The 17,223-nt window shown below is 45.2% G+C and overlaps 1 protein-coding gene and 1 pseudogene across 1 annotated transcript in view; both read right to left on the bottom strand.

The window, feature by feature from the left end:
- Adamts17 (ADAM metallopeptidase with thrombospondin type 1 motif 17) overlaps nt 1-17,223 on the bottom strand; it is a 303,015-nt gene that overhangs the window by 239,154 nt on the left and 46,638 nt on the right. The window contains exon 4 of the mRNA XM_021167985.2: nt 14,594-14,763. Within this exon, the coding sequence (XP_021023644.1) occupies nt 14,594-14,763 (170 nt within the window). The remainder of the gene's footprint in view (nt 1-14,593; nt 14,764-17,223) is intronic.
- On the bottom strand, nt 3,809-3,919 carry LOC115031682 (annotated as a pseudogene).

The following is a 17,223-nucleotide window of genomic DNA, read 5'->3' as shown; positions in this document are numbered from 1 at the left end:
ACCACAAAGAGACTCGTTGTCTGTCTCATATGGTAATAAAGCAAAATTGATGTCATTTTTCCTCCAAACAGCTTGCCTGGATGGTCTCGGGTTTTTAATACCACTCCATGGTTGTTAAGGAAGCGAAGAACAACCAACAGCTCTGACGGGTGGCCCTGCTTTCCAACTTGGCTGACCATCCGCAGGGTTTCTGGTGCCACACCACCTGTTTCTGTCTGCAACTGGTGCCTTAAAACATTCCTGCTCTGGTGTCACCCGAGAACCCCCACCCAGGGAGAACCAAATCACCTACACCCAGAAGGCTCTGCAATGGGTGTGGAAAGGTCACAGCAGCCCACAGAACACCCCGTGCAGTGAGGTCTTTTGGGGACATCTGTCCTGGAAGCAGCTTGTGTACAGATCCAGGGACCAAAATCCAGAAGTAGGACTCCATTCTTTGCCCCTCAGCAAAGACACGGAAAAGCAGCTCTTGTGTATTACAGCACCCGGAGGCTTGAGTATGGTAGGTGGACACACTACCACTGAGCCACATTCCAGCTACAGAAGTATTTTTATTTTTTTAAAACAGTCTCTGTCTATATAGTCCAGGTTTGTATCATTCCTCAGCCCCCTACCCAGATGCTCAGTGTGTGCCACGATGCCTGCATCAGAAGTAGTTCTACAACACCAATCAGACCATACCGCTCTTCTTCTTAGACCTGTTGGTAGCTACAGCCCACACAACCACAGGCAGAGAGAGAGAGAGAGAGAGAGAGAGAGAGAGAGAGAGAGAGAGAGAGAGAGAGACTTTCCTCATGTCCAGGGTCATCAGCCAGCAGGGTTAGCCCCACCATCGCTTTACTGACTCCTACCAACCTCCCCTCTGGCTGGCATTGCTTATTAGCTCAGTGCCACCCTTTAGAAGAGAAGACAGCCCCTCATCATGGAGGCGCTTCAGTCACTTGCTCTCATATGGTTCAGGATATGGCAGCTCCCACTCTGTAGGATTCCCTTTCACTGAATTGTGTTGGATGGTATCTATGGCTAGGATAATACATGCCGATTATTCCTGTTGTTACACACAAGTGGGTAGCAAGGTACCTTGCTTGTGGTGCCTTAAGTGGATAGAAAGATACTAGTAACCAAGCCAAATGGAACCAATACATCTTTTATCTTGACAGTAAAATTCTTAGAGCATACAGCCTATAACTTGTACCATGTTTGTGTGCACAGTTTTGCCTCCAGAACTTGACCACCCTGTCAAGGGTTAAATCAAATGCTCCTCCCACTGAACACTTAGCTCCCCACTTCCCCAGTCCCTCTATTCTGTCTCCATAGGTCTGATGGCTCTAGAGCTTGGGCCTAAATGGGATCATCTGCTACTTGTCCTTGGTGACCAGCTTATTTCACTAAGCACTGTGTCCTTTAGGATCAGCCTTTGTACAGACCATACCCGAACGTCTTTCTTTTTAAGGCGGAATACAACATTCCATGTTGCCTATCTGCTATACTTGGCTTATCTGTCCATCAAGCAGTGGACACACTCCTGTGCTTCTAGCTTTTAGCTCCTGGGGAATGATGCTACCATGAACCCCTTCAGGACCCTGCTCAGATTTGTTCCTGTGTGCACAGATATGGATTCTGTCTCCCCAGCAGCCTCTAGAGAGGGCCTGGGCTCATGAATACCTCACAAGGTTCTGAAAGAGAGGACACAGACAGTAGACTGTGTTCCTGGGACACAGGCACGGCAGCAGAATGAGCAGAGCATCCGGCAGTGTGGATCAGCCTCAGTCCTGACGTGGCCTCTCCTACCTTAATCTTCTCCACCACAAGCCTTCCAAATCCTGAGCTGGCGGTCCCATACTCCCTTCAACCACGGACATCTCCTGTACCTCCCTCCTCTCTTGCTTGCCTCACAAGCCCAACTCATGTGCGGTGGCTTAACACCCACACCCACAACAGACACAGGAGCCAAGGTTCCTGCTCCAGGTTTCATAAAACGCCTTCTTTCCCACCTGGAAAGCAAGCCCACCTTGCCTGAGGCCAGTTTTCCTAGGTGCCTCTTCTCGCCATCATCCACGCCTGTGCCTGCTGTACCAGGGTGCAGGTGGGAGGCTGTTCCTGGCAGCCGGTTCCTCCTTTTAACCTTGTAAGGCTTGGCTTCATCTTCTGCCACCCCTCTTATAAAACAACAGGTGTGCTAAGGGGACTTGGGAGACTTTCCATTGCACATGGCTGCCTGGGGACCCTGGGAGGTAGGTAAATGTATAATCACATGAATGTGGGAATACTTCCTACCGAGTTGTGCATAAGACATAAATTCCTGTGCTAGGATACACAAAAGCCCTTTCAGAGCAAATTAATCAAGGAATTAAAAAAATATATAGTCAGACTTCTCCACCCCCCCCCCGACCCCCGCCAGCTCTTTTGCTCCAGTTTCTCCAGACTTAGCAGAGTACTTACAGGAAACCCCTCCTTCACCCTACCTCTATTTCCTGGGCTCTGCCTCAGTGTGGACCCAGGGTTCCTCTAGCTCTTTCCTGCTTCCCCTCTCAGCCTTGCCTCCTAAGCCACCTTTAGTTTATTTGTACACCCACCAACCTACAGAAATGCTCTCTAATGGGAACCCCCACGACCATCACATGTGCCTAGAACCCAGAGTGACAAGAGAAGCCAAAGGATAGACCAACCACTCCAAGAAGACAAGAACAGATACCTACACCATGAAACACTTCAAACATCCTAAGTCCAGATGTCTGGATCCTAGCACAGAAACATGGCCACTCAAGGCAATATGTCTCCTCCAAGACCCCATTGCACTGGGCCCTCAGAAAACCACTATAGCTGAAGCACAAGACGAAGACTTCAAAATAGCAACTATGAATATGTCTAAAGACCTTAGGGAAAACATGAAAAAATGTTTTTTAAGGACCATAAAACACAGTGTAGTGAAATAATAAAAAAATGCTTCAAGACATGAAAGTAAAACTTAACAAAGAAAATAGAATCAGCAAAGAAAACCCAAACTGAAATAGAACTGGGAAGTGAAAACTCAGGACATCCAACAAAAACCTCACAGGAAAGCCTCACCAACAGATTAAGACACAGAAAAGAGAATTTCAGGTCTTGAAGACATAGTAGAAAAATATATACTCAGTCAAAGCAAATTAATCAAGGAATTGAAAAGTATGGTCGGAAGCCCCCTTCCCTACCTCTTTTGTGCCAGCTTCTCCAGACTCACTTAGCCCTGCAGTAGTCTGCCTGCAGGAGCCCCTCCTCCCACCCACCTCCATTTCCTGGGCCCTGTCTCAGTGTGGACCCAGGGTGCCCCTATATATTTCCCGCTTCCCCTCTCAGTCTTTTTAGAACTTAAAAAGGGGGGGGGAATCCCAGGAATAAAACATCTTGGAATTCTGGGATACCCGACAAGACTAAACCTATAAATAGAGGTATAGAGACGGGAGGAGGATCCAGGCCAAAGGTACAGAAAATTAAAGCAAGATCAAACAATCAGCTTAAATATACCTATAATCCCCAGTGAAATAGCATCAGTAATTAAAAGTCCCCAACCAGAAAAAGGGCCAGACGGATTCAATGCAGATTTGTACCAGACCTTCAAAGAAGAATTAACGCCAATACTTCCCAAATTATTCTACAAATAAAAACTAGAGGATTATATTTTCTCATTATTTTTACAAAGCTACCTGATACCAAAGACAAAAGAAAGAAAGAAAATTATAGGCCAATCCCTTCTGAAAATAGATGCAAAAATTCTCAATACTTGTAAACCAAATCCAAGAACATCAAAAAGATCACCTGCCATAATCAAGTTGGTTTCATCCCAGAGATGCAGAGATGATTCAACATATATAAATCAATAAATGTAATCCACTACATAAACAAACTACACTTGATCTTAGCCAAAAGGCCAAGAAGCAATAACATAAACAAACTAAAACATAAAATCACATAACCATTTCATTAGACTTAGAAAAGGCCTTTGACAAAATCTAGTATCCTTTCATAATAAAAGCCCAGAGAGTCTAGGGATGTAAGGGAAATATCTCAACATAATAAAGGCAGTTTACAGCAAGCCCACAGCCAACAGCATGGTGTTGGCATAAAAACAGATATGTTGACCAATGCAATTGAATTAAAGATCCAGACATAATTCCACACGTCGTCAGACACCTGATTTTAACAAAGGAGCAAAAACAAACAAAAAGCACTGGAGAAAAGGTAGCACCTTTAAGAAATAGTGCTGGTCAAACTGAATGGCTGAATGCAGAGGGATGAAGAGGGATGCAGAGGGATGCAGAGGGATGCAGAGGGAGGCAGAGGGATGCAGAGGGAGGCAGAGGGATGCAGAGGGAAGCAGAGGGAGGCAGAGGGATGCAGAGGGAAGCAGAGGGAGGCAGAGGGAGGCAGAGGGAAGCAGAGGGAGGCAGAGGGTTCTGAAAAGATGAAACATACATGACTGAGAAACATTTAAAGAAATGCTCAAGTCCTTCATCACCAGGGGAATGCAAGTTAAAACTACTTTGAGATTTTATCTTATATCAGTCAGAATGGCAAGATCAATAAAACAAATGACAGCACATGCTGGGGAGGACATAGAGAAAGAGGAACACTCATCCACTGCTGGTGGGAGTGCGAACTGGTACGACCTCTATAGAAATCCGTGTAGAGGCTCCTCAAGAAGCTGAGAATGGATCAACCTTAAGATGCAGCCGTACCACTCTTGAGAATGGACCTAAGGACTGTACATCCTGCCACAGAGACACTTGCTTATCCATGCTCATTGCTGCTCTATTTATAACAGCCAGAAACGGGAAAACAGCCTAGATGTCTATCAACTGATGAATGGATGTTGAAGATGTATTACTGTGGTACATTTACACAATACACTATTACTCAGCTATTAAGAAAAATGAAATTATGGACTTGCATGTAAATGGATAGAGCTAGAAATAAAAGCATCCCGGGTTAGGCAACCTAGATCCCCAAAGACAAATGTTGTACGCTTTCCCTTATATGTGGGATGCTAGCTGTGAGGTTTTTAAAATATATTCTGGAAAGACAACCAATTCTAATAATACTTTTAAAAACTAGATGGAGACCTACTATATAGAAGGTTCCTGAAGTATATACATATATGAAAGGAATCTATTTAGAGTCAACAAATAATAGGGGAGACAATGCCCCAACTAGACATTATACCACCAAGTGATACCTTCATCCCCTGGAATAGATTACACCTTGTTGAGTTGTTGCCCAAAGAGGCCCCATGGAAACCCTCTAATATCACAGCTATTGCCAAGGCTACTGGTTGCTCTCTACAACCTGATGATAAGGCCCTATTGCTGAATAAAACACTCAGTTATGCCACTGAACACTGAGAAGGAAGCTGGAACTTAACTGCTGACCAGGGTTCATGGTACTGGAAGGAACTCTGCACACAAACTAGAAGAGAAAATTAATTATCAGTATCACCCAGGTATAAACCCTATGACCTACAACATGGACCTACCTCAAAGATATACCAGTGCAATAGTGGCACAAATGTTATAAGAGCAACCAGTCACTCTTTGATTGGATTTAAAGCCCATTCCATGAGATAGAATGCATGCCTGACACTACCAAAGGGGTAAAGAAACTGACACTACATAGGTCACAGGCCTTGGGGAAACATAATATTATTACTCTATTAAAGGAACATTGCAATAAAATGACTTCCAGTGACACAGTGTTAGACCCATAGATCAGGGCATCCCTCAACACACATCAAAGAATCTTCTCAACAGTAGATGGGAAATAATGCAGAGATCCATAACTGGACAGTGGCCAGAGAATGAGAATCATTGAACACTCAGCTCTAAATAGTATGTCTTCATCAACTCCTTCCTATCAATGCTCAGAGATCTATGTGGAACAGGAGGTAGAATGGATGACTCCAAGGAAATTGTCTTCAAGATACAGGACTAATGCACATATGAACTCACAGAGACTATGGCAGTATTTATAAGACCTTTATACAGGTTCAAGACAGACAGGATTCCACCCCTAACTAGGAAGAGAACTGCAATTGATACCCAATTTTAAAGGGACAATCGCTGTTCTCCAGTGGAGTCTCACTGGTTATATAAACCACATTCCAGGTCAGGTCCAGAATAGTTGGCCAATATGAAATGTACTCATTGGTATTTTTATGAACATTGTGTTTTATTTTGTTTTTTTTTGGGGGGGGGGCTTTTTAAAAAAATCTTTTTGGTCTTACCTATTTGTTTTGATTTTCATTCATTTTTTGTGTTTTCTGTTTTGCTTTTCTCTTTCTTTTTTTTTTTTTTTTTTTTTTTTTTTTTTTTTTATTATGTGTCTGTATTTCTCTGGCTGTCCTGGAGCTCACTTTGTAGACCAGGCTGGCCTCGAACTCAGAAATCCACCTGCCTCTGCCTCCCAAGTGCTGGGATTAAAAGCATGTGCCACCGCCACCACCCAGCTTGCTTTTGTTTCTTGTTTGTTTGTTCATTTTAAGAGAGAGAGAGAGAGAAAGAACATAAAGTTGGGTGGGTGAAGAGGTGAGGAAGATCTGGGAGGAAGTCAGGAAAGAGGGCAAGCATGACCAAAATAAACTGTATGGAAATAATTTTAACTAAAAATTTAAAACTATGAAAACTGAGGACAAAGAGTAGATCCAGCTTTGTCCTCATTTCAGTCTTTCTCCAAGCTCACTTTGGTCGAGAAGGCAACAAATTTTCAGGATAAAAACTAAGTATGGGCAGTATTTTTTTAAAGATTTATTTATTATGTATACAACACTCTGCACACATGTATGTCTGCAGGCCAGAAGAGAGCACCAGACCTCATTATAGATGGTTATGAGCTGCTGGGAATTGACCGCAAGACCTCTGAGCCATCTCCCCACCCCTAGTATTTGTTAATACAACGTCTTTGCTAATAAGTCATTGGCAAAGGATGTTGCTCGGAGGCACCAGTCACCCCGTCCTGTATTCACAGACTCATTTATCCTGGACCATCTGCGTGAACACAGGCAGCAAATAATAGCATATGTATATGCACAATCTTATTCTGAAGAGTTTGCTACAGATACTGGGAGAACAAGTGATAAGCAGGATGAACATTTTAAAGTGTACCATTCGGTGGTGGTAAATACATTCACACATCCCCCCCACCAGCCAGCACTAGTCCTTTCTTCTAAAACTGAAAATCTGTCCCCACCAAATACTGACATCTATCGCTTTCCAGCAATGAGTTGTTGCTTGTGTATATATTTGTACACTAGGCATGCCTGGTGCCCACAGGGAACAAAAGAGGGCATCAAGTCTTCTGGAACTGAAGTTATAGACGGTTAAGAGCTGTTATGTGAGTGGTGGAAAGTGAATCTGGGTCCTCTGCAAGACCAGACAATGCTGTTAACTGCACACGTCCCAGTGTTTCCTCCTGGTGGAAGGCTAATATCTCAGTATGCACATATGCCACATTTCTCTGTCTGCCCAGGTATCAACGCATACTTGGGTGGCTTCCACCTTTGGGCTACTGTTAATTATAAGGCAGATGTCCAAGTATCTATCCATGTCTCTGATTTCTCAAAAGCAGAATTGCAAGGACAGAAGTAGGGCTTGGGTTTGGCTTTGAGGAACAGTCCTACCTACCACAGCAGCTGTACCATCTTGCATCCCTACCAGATCTCTTTTCTGTCACAAACACTTGTGCTCAGTTTTGCTTTGTGTATGTGTTAGGATTACAATAGATATCCCACTGGGTGAGGAAGTATTCACTGTGGGTCAGACTTCCATTTTCCTATTGATGGATGACTGATGTTAAGTATCTTTCCACGAATTAGCTATCTGTACGTCTTTTTTAAAAAATGTCTATTCAAATCCTTTCCCAACTTTTTTCTTCTGTTGGTGGTGTTGGTGATAAGTTTTAGAAGTCTATATTCTGAATATTGACTAATGTGAAATTTGCAAATATTTTCTCCCATTCTGTGCGTTGCCTTTTTGCCATGTCAATGAGGTCTTTTGACACATAGGGATGTTGGACTGTGCTGAAATCCAGTGTGTCTACTTTCCCTTTTGTTGTTGGCTGTATCGTTGATATATCCAAGAAATTGCTGCCAAGATGGATATCATGGCCTCCCCTTCTCCCCCTTTCTCCTGTGTCTAATTGTTTCAGCTCTTAAATTAGGACTTTAGCACATTTTAAATATGGGGCTCCAATTTCATGCAGGTGTCCAGTTTAGCTAGTACCAGTTGTTGAAAAGACTTCCAGTTCTCCCTTATCTGTGTCAACTATTTGACAAAATATATTAATGTCAACTTCTGGGTCCTAGATGACTCCATCAGGCATCAGGTGACAGCACAGAGGAGTGCTCTGGTTTTTGTAACCAGAAGATCTGAGCTCAGGAAGCAGGAGTCCTCCAATTTTATCCTTCTCTTTCATTTCCTAGTCCATATGGATATTAGGATGCAGTCCTCTAAAATCCACAGGCATTGGTAGATTCACAGAAACCACCTGTATCTGTTGATCGTTTTAGGTAACACGAATGCCGAAACAAGATCTTAAGCCCATCGACATGACTTCCTATCCATCTCTTTGTTGACTTCTACCACCAGTGGGTCACAGCTCTAACTGTGTAGCCTTGCACATCCTGATTAAGTAAGTGCTCAGTGTTGTGTTATTCTGATACTCCTGAAAATAGGATTGTCCTATAAATTGCCTTTCAGAGTGTTTACTGTTGTGCACACAAATGAAACCAGTCTGTATATGCTGGGATTTACACTGCTACTTTGCTGTTTATTGGTAACCGTTCATGTATGGACGGACATACACATGCATGTGTGCATGCACAATGTATGTACCTTTCAGGGTCTTCTCTAATTAACATCATGTCGTGTGTGACAGAGACTACTCAGCCTCTTTCTTTCCTACTTGAATGACTATTTTATTTTATTATTTTATTTTTTGTATGCTCCACTTCTCTTGCTAAAACTTCTAAAACTGTGTCGAACAAAAGTGGCAAGTGTGGCAGCTCTGTCTTATTCTGTAGGGAAAGGCGTTCCACCATCTACCACCAAGTACCATGACAGCCATGGAATCTTCTTTTATGGCTTTCATGACAATGAGACAGTTTGATTGTGTTCTTTTTACATATTTTGTTGCAAAAGGCTATTGGACTTTGCCAAATTCTTTTTCTACATCGATGCAATAATTATTCGTGTTTCTCCCTTTGCTTTGGTAATTTGGTTGTGCATGCTCATTGATTTCCATACAAAATATTTACACATAAATATTTATTATTGCTATTTTTTGCTACCTTTGGATTCTATTGACATCTAATGGCCTTCTTCGTCACAGACGACCCTCTCTCCTCCCAGTCTGCTTTCCCTGTTAACATAGCCCCCTTCTGGCTCTCTTTCTCTTCATGATCTGCATGGAATATCTTTTGAAACCTGCTTAATTTCAACCCATTCTTACCTTTGGATCTAAAGTGAGTCTTTTGGTGACATATTTGGATTTTGGGTTGTTTTGTTTTGTTTTAATCCATTCTACAAATCTCTGTCGTTAATAGTATGCTTAATCCATATACATTTAAGGTAATGACTGAACCTCTAGAAGTTACTTTTTTTGTTTTTTGCTTTCATAACCCTTACAAATTTTGTCCCCCCCTTTTCTGTATGTATTATGTTCATTTTTTCCTATAGTGAAACTTTATAAATCCCTTTTCATTTCCTTTTGTTTCTACCCCATAGCTATTTTCTTTAGCTATTTCCCTATACAAATTATATGTCCTTAAAATATAAATTTTAAGTCTGTTCCACCTTTACACGGTTTTGATAGCACAAGAAAACTGGAAAGTAAAAGATTTCATTAAAAGCACACAAGCACAGGGTTGCCATGTGGACTGGCCATCATGGTGGAGCTCTTTGTCCTGGCTGGCGAGGAGGGTCCATCCCTCTGAGGAACATCTGCAATACAGAAAAGCCCCTTCTCTAAGAAGCAGAGGGGAGCTGGGCGTGGTGGCACACGCCTTTAATCCCAGCACTCGGGAGGCAGAGGCAGGCGGATTTCTGAGTTTGAGGCCAGCCTGGTCTACAGAGTGAGTTCCAGGACAGCCAGGGCTACACAGAGAAACCCTGTCTTGAAAAACCAAAAGAAAGAAAGAAAGAAAGAAAGAAAGAAAGAAAGAAAGAAAGAAAGAGAGAAAGAGAGAGAGAAAGAAAGAGAAAAGAAGAAGAAGAAGAAGAAGAAGAAGAAGAAGAAGAAGAAGAAGAAGAAGAAGAAGAAGAAGAAGAAGCAGCAGCAGCAGCAGCAGAGGGGACAGAACACAAGCGAGGGAGGAGCTGGGATCTCCTGAGGAAGGGGTGACCCCTGCACCAGAGGCCAGGGTTGACAGGAAGAAGGAGCTACAGGAGGAGCTGATGGCCTGTTGTAAGGCTCAGAGGAAGCCACAGTGGACTTGGTACCGCTTACTGACAAGCTCTTGACTTTAATGAGAGACCTTTCCAGGTCACTTGGCAGCAAGGACTGAGGTGGGACTCAGATGGAGGTGAGCAGGCTAGCAAGGGAGCTAGCTGCTTCACTGTTAAGGCTGGAAAGAATGGAGGTCAGCCCAGAGCAGAGAGCAAGAAAAGGGGGGGAACCAGAAATGCCTGAGCAAGCTGATTCAAGGACCATCAGCTGGGAGCTAGCGCCTTCCATTCCCTCAACTGTGTATTCAGCGGCCTCCAAGACTCCATTCCAAATCTTCCCTGTGAAATGATGAAACCTGCCAGGCCTGAAGCGTCCAGGGCATGAAAACACCTTGTTACCATCAGGGCTGGGAAGTTCAGCTTAAGTACTCAACATTCTTCTCCCACAGGAATCCTCAGGCCACTGGCTAGTGCTGCACAAACACATCCTAACCCTGAAAGATGCTGGGAGAATATGAACAAACACTAGACAGTAATTTCTCCCAGCTTAGAAAACTAGACTGTCTCCTTTGCCACGGATGGGGCTTGTCTGTGTTCTGCCTTGGGAGTCTTGGGTGTGACATAGTAAGATGCAGGGTCTCTGCTCACAGAGACCCAAGCAGGAGGGCAAGAAGGGGACAGCTGCCAGGCACCAGAGCCACTATTTTTCCACAGTTTCTGTATGAATGACTAGGCCCATCAGCCCAAGTAGGTTTCTTTCTAACCCCAGGAAACCTGAGGTGCCAGCTGCTTCAGTCCTGCCACTCCCAAGAACACAATCGAGAGATAGACAGGGAGAGCCTGTCCCTGCTTGTTATTCTTAGAGAAACTATGTAATGATGGGGCCCAAGCCCAGCCACAATCCCTTCTCTTCCTCTGGGCTTCACCAGCTCAGACCCTCTATTCTACCACGGCCATGAGCAGCAAAGAAATCTGGGGATTTCAGAAACCAGGAGATTTAGAGGATTGAAGAAGCAGAGTGGCAGCAGCGGGGGATGATCTTCTTTAAAACAAGACGGAGTCTGGGTGTGAACTGGTGTCCGAGTACTCCGATGAGCACAGCAGGAAAGGGTGGAGATGCGTGGAACCACCGCACGGGGGTGTGAGGACTCTCGGTTGCTTCTGGCTTCCAATAGCTCAGAAGTCACACACAGAGACAGCCTGTGGTCACAAGTATCATAGGGTATATATTGCTTCCACAAGGCAATTTCCCTTAGTGGGTTGTAGACTTTCTGGGAAGACCTCAAAATTAAAACTGAAAGTGCTTGGCCACAATGGCGAAACTGGGAGCCATGGACATCCTAGTGTAAGCTGCTGTTGAAGTGATCACAAGGACTGGGACCTCTCTGGGCCCTGTCTTACAGTCTCTATGCTCCATGGGGATGGCAGGTGGGGTGTTTTTCTGTTTTTGTTTTTGTTTTTGTTTTGCGAGACAGGGTTTCTCTGTGTAGCCTTGGCTGTCCTGGAACTCACTTTGTAGACCAGGCTGGCCTCGAACTCAGAAATCCGCCTGCCTCTGCCTCCCGAGTGCTGGGATTAAAGGCGTGCGCCACCACACCCGGCTTTTTTTTGTTTTTGTTTTTGTTTTTGGTGTTTTTCTGTAGGATCCCATTCTTTCCCAGTTGTGATTAAAGAGCTTCCTATGCCTAAGTCGGTTTATAAAAGCAAATATCCAGCCATGCCTTGTGACTATGTGTCTCATGAGGGTGTGTATGGGTACAACCAGCAATTCTCCATGCTGAGAAGAGCAGTGCCCTGAGCACAGCACATGTGAGGGGTAGGGTAAAGGCCAGAAAGGTAAGGCTTCTCACAAAAGACAAAAGCAGCCTAGGAAAGGGAGTCTGACCCAGCAGGGCACAAGAAACTCATCCTCTTTACCCCCAGGATCACCATGGTGGGACAGTGGGTCATCCATTTCTCTGTGGCCAGTAAGGGCAAAGCGTCTGGGCTTAATGTCACAGCCCTGTACAAGTATCCCATGAGATACTTGGCTCCAATGCCCTTGAACTCCCTTCAGATGCCAGGAAATGAGCTGTGGGTTCTGGCCCCCAAAGTGAAGGCTCAACCCAGATGAGCTTTGTGCAGGCCTGCTAGCCTTCCAGAGCCCTAGTTACAATATGGTCAGAGCAAACACTCTATCAGGGAGGATCATCAGGTCCTGCTAGCCTCTGTGTCCTAGGGAGGACACATGCACCCTCCCAAGCCACTTCTAGAGCCCAGAGCGTCCTTCTCCACGATACCTAAATATGAACAATGAGCCACCTGGATAATTTAACACTCATGAGGACTACAATTCCTGGACATCCTCCAACATTCAAGTTGGGAGCCATCAAACTAGCCTTCTTGTCAGAGCTCGCTTTCTTCTCAGTATCCGGGCTCCATCCCCTCAGGCAAAAAAGAACAGATGCATTCTAAGACAGACAAGGATCTGTACAAGCCCCAGACCAGAGACTGTACCAGACCCCAAGACTTCATAGATTCTGGGGAGGGAGGGAGGCCATCTCCCATCCTGAGCTCTAAATGCCTTAAAGTAGTCTACTCTCTGGAGTTCAATACATCATGTGGCCCCAAAGAACAGTCCTTGTCTCTGTCTGCTCTATTGTATCCTAAACCTTTAGCCTACCATCTGGCATTGTTAACCAGCTTCCTGATCCCATTACCCCTTTCTTTAGGGTCATCCTCCTCCTAGGTTGTTCCTCCTATCCTCTAGGGTTACTGTACCCCAAAACTGTTCTACTCACAGGAGATGCAGCACCTGGGCAGTGCTGCCCACTCTTAAGGCTTTGGGTACCAGCTTGAGGTTAAGAAGCCTCAAGTTCCTCCTTCTACCCAATCCTTCTAGCCTAACCTCTCACCTTAAGCTGGGCTTGGCCACTGAGAAACTCCTCCTAGGGTCCAAATGCTCTCTTTGTTCCTGCTTTTCTCAGTCAGTGGCTCCACCGCATCACACACACACATAAGACCAGGTAAGCTGGGATTTCTCTCCTCAAACTCACTGGTTCCTGCCAGTCTTCCCCCTTCTGGCCTCTGTGTTCCCCCACCCACTCCCCCTGCACATAGGTTCAGACCCTCTTCCCACAGGCAACGCATCAATCCACCCAGCATGCAGCTGTTCTGGCTCCTTCTCCAAACACTGAGACGAACACAGGCAACATCTCCTACACTTGGGTGGCCCCAGTCTCCTGGGTAGAGCCTCTACCCTTTGGGACCTCTTGCTCACCTCCTCTAGCCTCCGCTGTCCACATCCCTATACTCCCCCAAGGCTCCTGCTGTCCCTGCTGCAGCTGTAGGTATCACCTCCCCCTGAAGGGAGTTAGTGTACCTCCAAGCCTTGCACCTGTGGGACCCACAGCATGACCTTTCCATTATCCTCGCCCCGTCAGCACTTCCTCCCTCCCTAATCAAGGTTTGCTCTTTCATGAAGCCTCATGCTGAAGGATGACCCCTAGCCACCCTCCACCTGCACTTCAGGGGCCCCTGCAGATGTCTCCATGGTAGGATGGATGCTCTGCCTGCTGAGGCTACAGCCTCCCAAGGGAAAGACCAGACTGTGTGATGCATTTGTAGCCTTAGCACTGAGCACAATGTTAAAGGTTTTTGAAGGCCTTCAAAAGCATTTCCTGGGAAAGCAGGTGGCTGGGTGGAATGTGGATGCCTTTGAAGAAAGACACTTTGGTGTCTAAGATTTGATGAAGTTGCCTCTCCCTTACCCACCCATTGTACATATGTTTCCCTCTATCCTCACTCAACAGTGTTACTACACCTTCTTGCCGCATACGGTAAACTGTTTTCCAACTAAGGTTTGATTCTGATTTCTCCAAGCAGACTCATTATTATGAGAGCAGGGGCTAACTCTCCCTTCAACGTGACTGTCATTTGGAAAAGGTCTTTCATGTACCAAGGATCTTGGAAAGTGTGGTCATGAGCAGTCCCATCATTGAGTAAATCCATGCATGAGAACATCACAGCAGCAGGTAGAGTCCGGAGTCAATCTTTCTCCTGTTCATTGCGTCTGCTCTCAGGACCACAGGCTGTGATCCCAAGCCAGTGACCTCCTTGCCACAGGAGATACGGGTGCCACACCTACCTCCCTCTTGGAGACATCTGAGCCCACCAACAGCAGGACCCTCCTGTGGACTCACCATGTTCATGACAGTGAGGATGAATCTCTGTGCAGCCTCTGCCCCGTGGTACTGCACCATGTCGGCATCAGCCACCACCAGGGTCTCCACCGTGTGTTCGTTGGTGAGCCGGATGGCATTCCTCCGTTCCCTCCAGTCCCGAGACAGATGGTCCTTCCTGGGCTTCTTTTCTAGAGAATGATAGAGACATTTGTGCAGTTCTTGGCTTACTGATTTACGAAACCACACCATGAGAGGTCCCAAGAATATGGTCAGCCTCAAGAGCCTATGGATGAACCCAAAGCTACAGATCTTCATGGTTATATAGGGTAGACGGAGTCCCCAGCCACTGGTGGTACCACATGGGAGCCAGAGAGTGAACTTGTGGAGCAATCATCAAAGGAAAATTCTCCCTTGTTCATCCTCACAGCCAAGGAGGCACCTGATGCACAGCATCAGAAAATAGAAACCCATTCATAATAGGAGCACAGTGAACCACGTACAGCAGGCAGGGAAAAGCCTACACCAGTAATGAGGGATACTGGGGTACTTTTCAGGGTGGTGATACAGACCTACATGAAAGGCTCCCAACTTCCCTAATGATACCTGGAACCAAGGAAGCAGGCTTGGTTGAGACCAGGTTCATTCCCTTGTGAGAGAAGCAACCGCACTGAGAGTCAAGAAGAAGGGGACATAAACCTCAACAGGCATAGAAACAATAGAAATAGACACAAAAGAAGAAAAGCATAGTAAGAAAAGGTCTCAGTGCACATGCAGGCTGTTAGCTTGATCTTTCCTCAAAACGAGGAAGGGTAAGTAGTGACCATGTGGGATTCCTCTGCGTACTTGTTAGGTAAACTGTTCCTCTATAAGATCTTATATCTATTATATACAAATATCTATTATTTTCAGTTACAGAATCCACTTCTGAAAGTTGAAGGCTGCTGAGTGAGGGCCGACAAGATTTCTGTATGGAGAACTGTCTCTGACCCACACAACAGATGAATATGTGGATATGAATGGGATGCACCCTTGGAATCCAAATGTGAAAAGCAATTTGGTATTTCCATGTTAGCAGTGACTTACATGGAAAGGGCTCTGCTACATCTTTCATGGAGTAAAACACCACCTGTGTGCTGAGTCTTTAGAACGGTGACAGATCATTCTAGATGCAAAAGTCGATAGCATGAACACGCTGGATCTCTAGGTGAGGGTTGGGAAACAGTAACACTACTCAACGTGTCCTACAATCTTCAGAACCTGAGAAGATTCTCATCAAAATCCCCAGGTGTAGAGAAAGCTGGCCAATGATAACAAGAATTCAAACCTGAAAAGTCTGTCTAGGGAGACTCCATAATATAGAGAGACATGGCCATAAATCTGTATACACAGTTAGGTCCCAATTTTGCAAGAACACCATATGAACAAGCACTTTCAGGGAAACAAGTAAATGAGCAATGAAAACATAAAATGTTAATGGTGGGTGATATGTGATATTCATTTTCCTTTCTGCCTCAGCACTTTCCAAATCTATACCATGAACAAGTAGTGATTTACTTATTCAAATACTTGAAGAAATCAGACTCTGTAAAATATACAGAAGCCGCTTTTAAACTCTAAATGATAAAACAGAAGGCACCAGGGAGCAAAATATGTCACCAGACTCATCAAAAAAAAAAAAAAAGTAAAATTAAGACAAGGATGTCTCCTCACGCCCACAGACTTTTCTGACCCTACAGGGGAACCAGATCAGGGCAAACGGGCAGGTCTCAGATGACACTGCCTTTGCACACAAACAGAATGAATGAGGTCCCGTGGACACCCACATCAACCAACCTAGAGAGTCAGAACAAGAATGGTGCCGACTTTCTGTTCTCCCAACACTTGCCAAGCCCAGGTGGCTTGGATATGACCGACTTGCTGATGTAGAATTTGTAGTCACTCTGTTTTGTTTTAAAGCAACAGAGTTGAGGGACACCAGTTCCCAAGGAAGAGCTTCAATGGAACCTGCATGCCAACCTTCCCCCAGATGAATGAAGAGCCACAGCTCATGGGTGGCCTCAACCTTTCCTAATGTTTGCTTAGAATTCATCTCCAGATATCATCCACTAGTGTTCTCACCTGCAGACGTTCACACTGGCTGTTCACACTTGGTTTTACACCTTGTCATGGCACAGACAGTGCTGCATTTTCAGTGGGCCCATTCAAATACCACGTAAGAGTCTGAACATAGGCAGGCAGTGGTGATGCATGCCTTTGATCCCAGGTGAGACTAGTCTGGTCTACAGAGTGAGTTCCAGGACAGCCAGGGCTACACTGAAACTCTGTCTCAGGAAAGGAGGAGAAGGAAGAGGAAAAGGAAGAGGAAGAAGAAAAGGGGAGGAGGTGGTGGTGGAAGAGGAGGAGAAGGAGGGGAGAAGGAAGAGGAGAAGAAAGAGGATGAGAAGAAGGGGGAGGAGGAGAAATAGGAGAAGGAGAAGGAGGAAAAGAAGAGGAAGAAGAGGAAGATGAGGAAGAAGAGAAAGAAGACGGAGATGAAGAAGAAGGAGGAGGAGGAGAAGGAGGAGGAGGAGGAGGAGGAGGAGGAGAAGGAGAAGGAGAAGGAGAAGGAGAAGGAGAAGGAGAAGGAGAAGGAGAAGGAGAAGGAGAAG

This window comes from Mus caroli, chromosome 7, assembly GCF_900094665.2.
Source record: "Mus caroli chromosome 7, CAROLI_EIJ_v1.1, whole genome shotgun sequence".
In the NCBI taxonomy this organism is placed as follows: domain Eukaryota; kingdom Metazoa; phylum Chordata; class Mammalia; order Rodentia; family Muridae; genus Mus; species Mus caroli.
The sequence above is the reverse complement of the archived record's forward strand: the minus strand, read 5'-3'. Positions and strand labels throughout refer to the sequence as shown.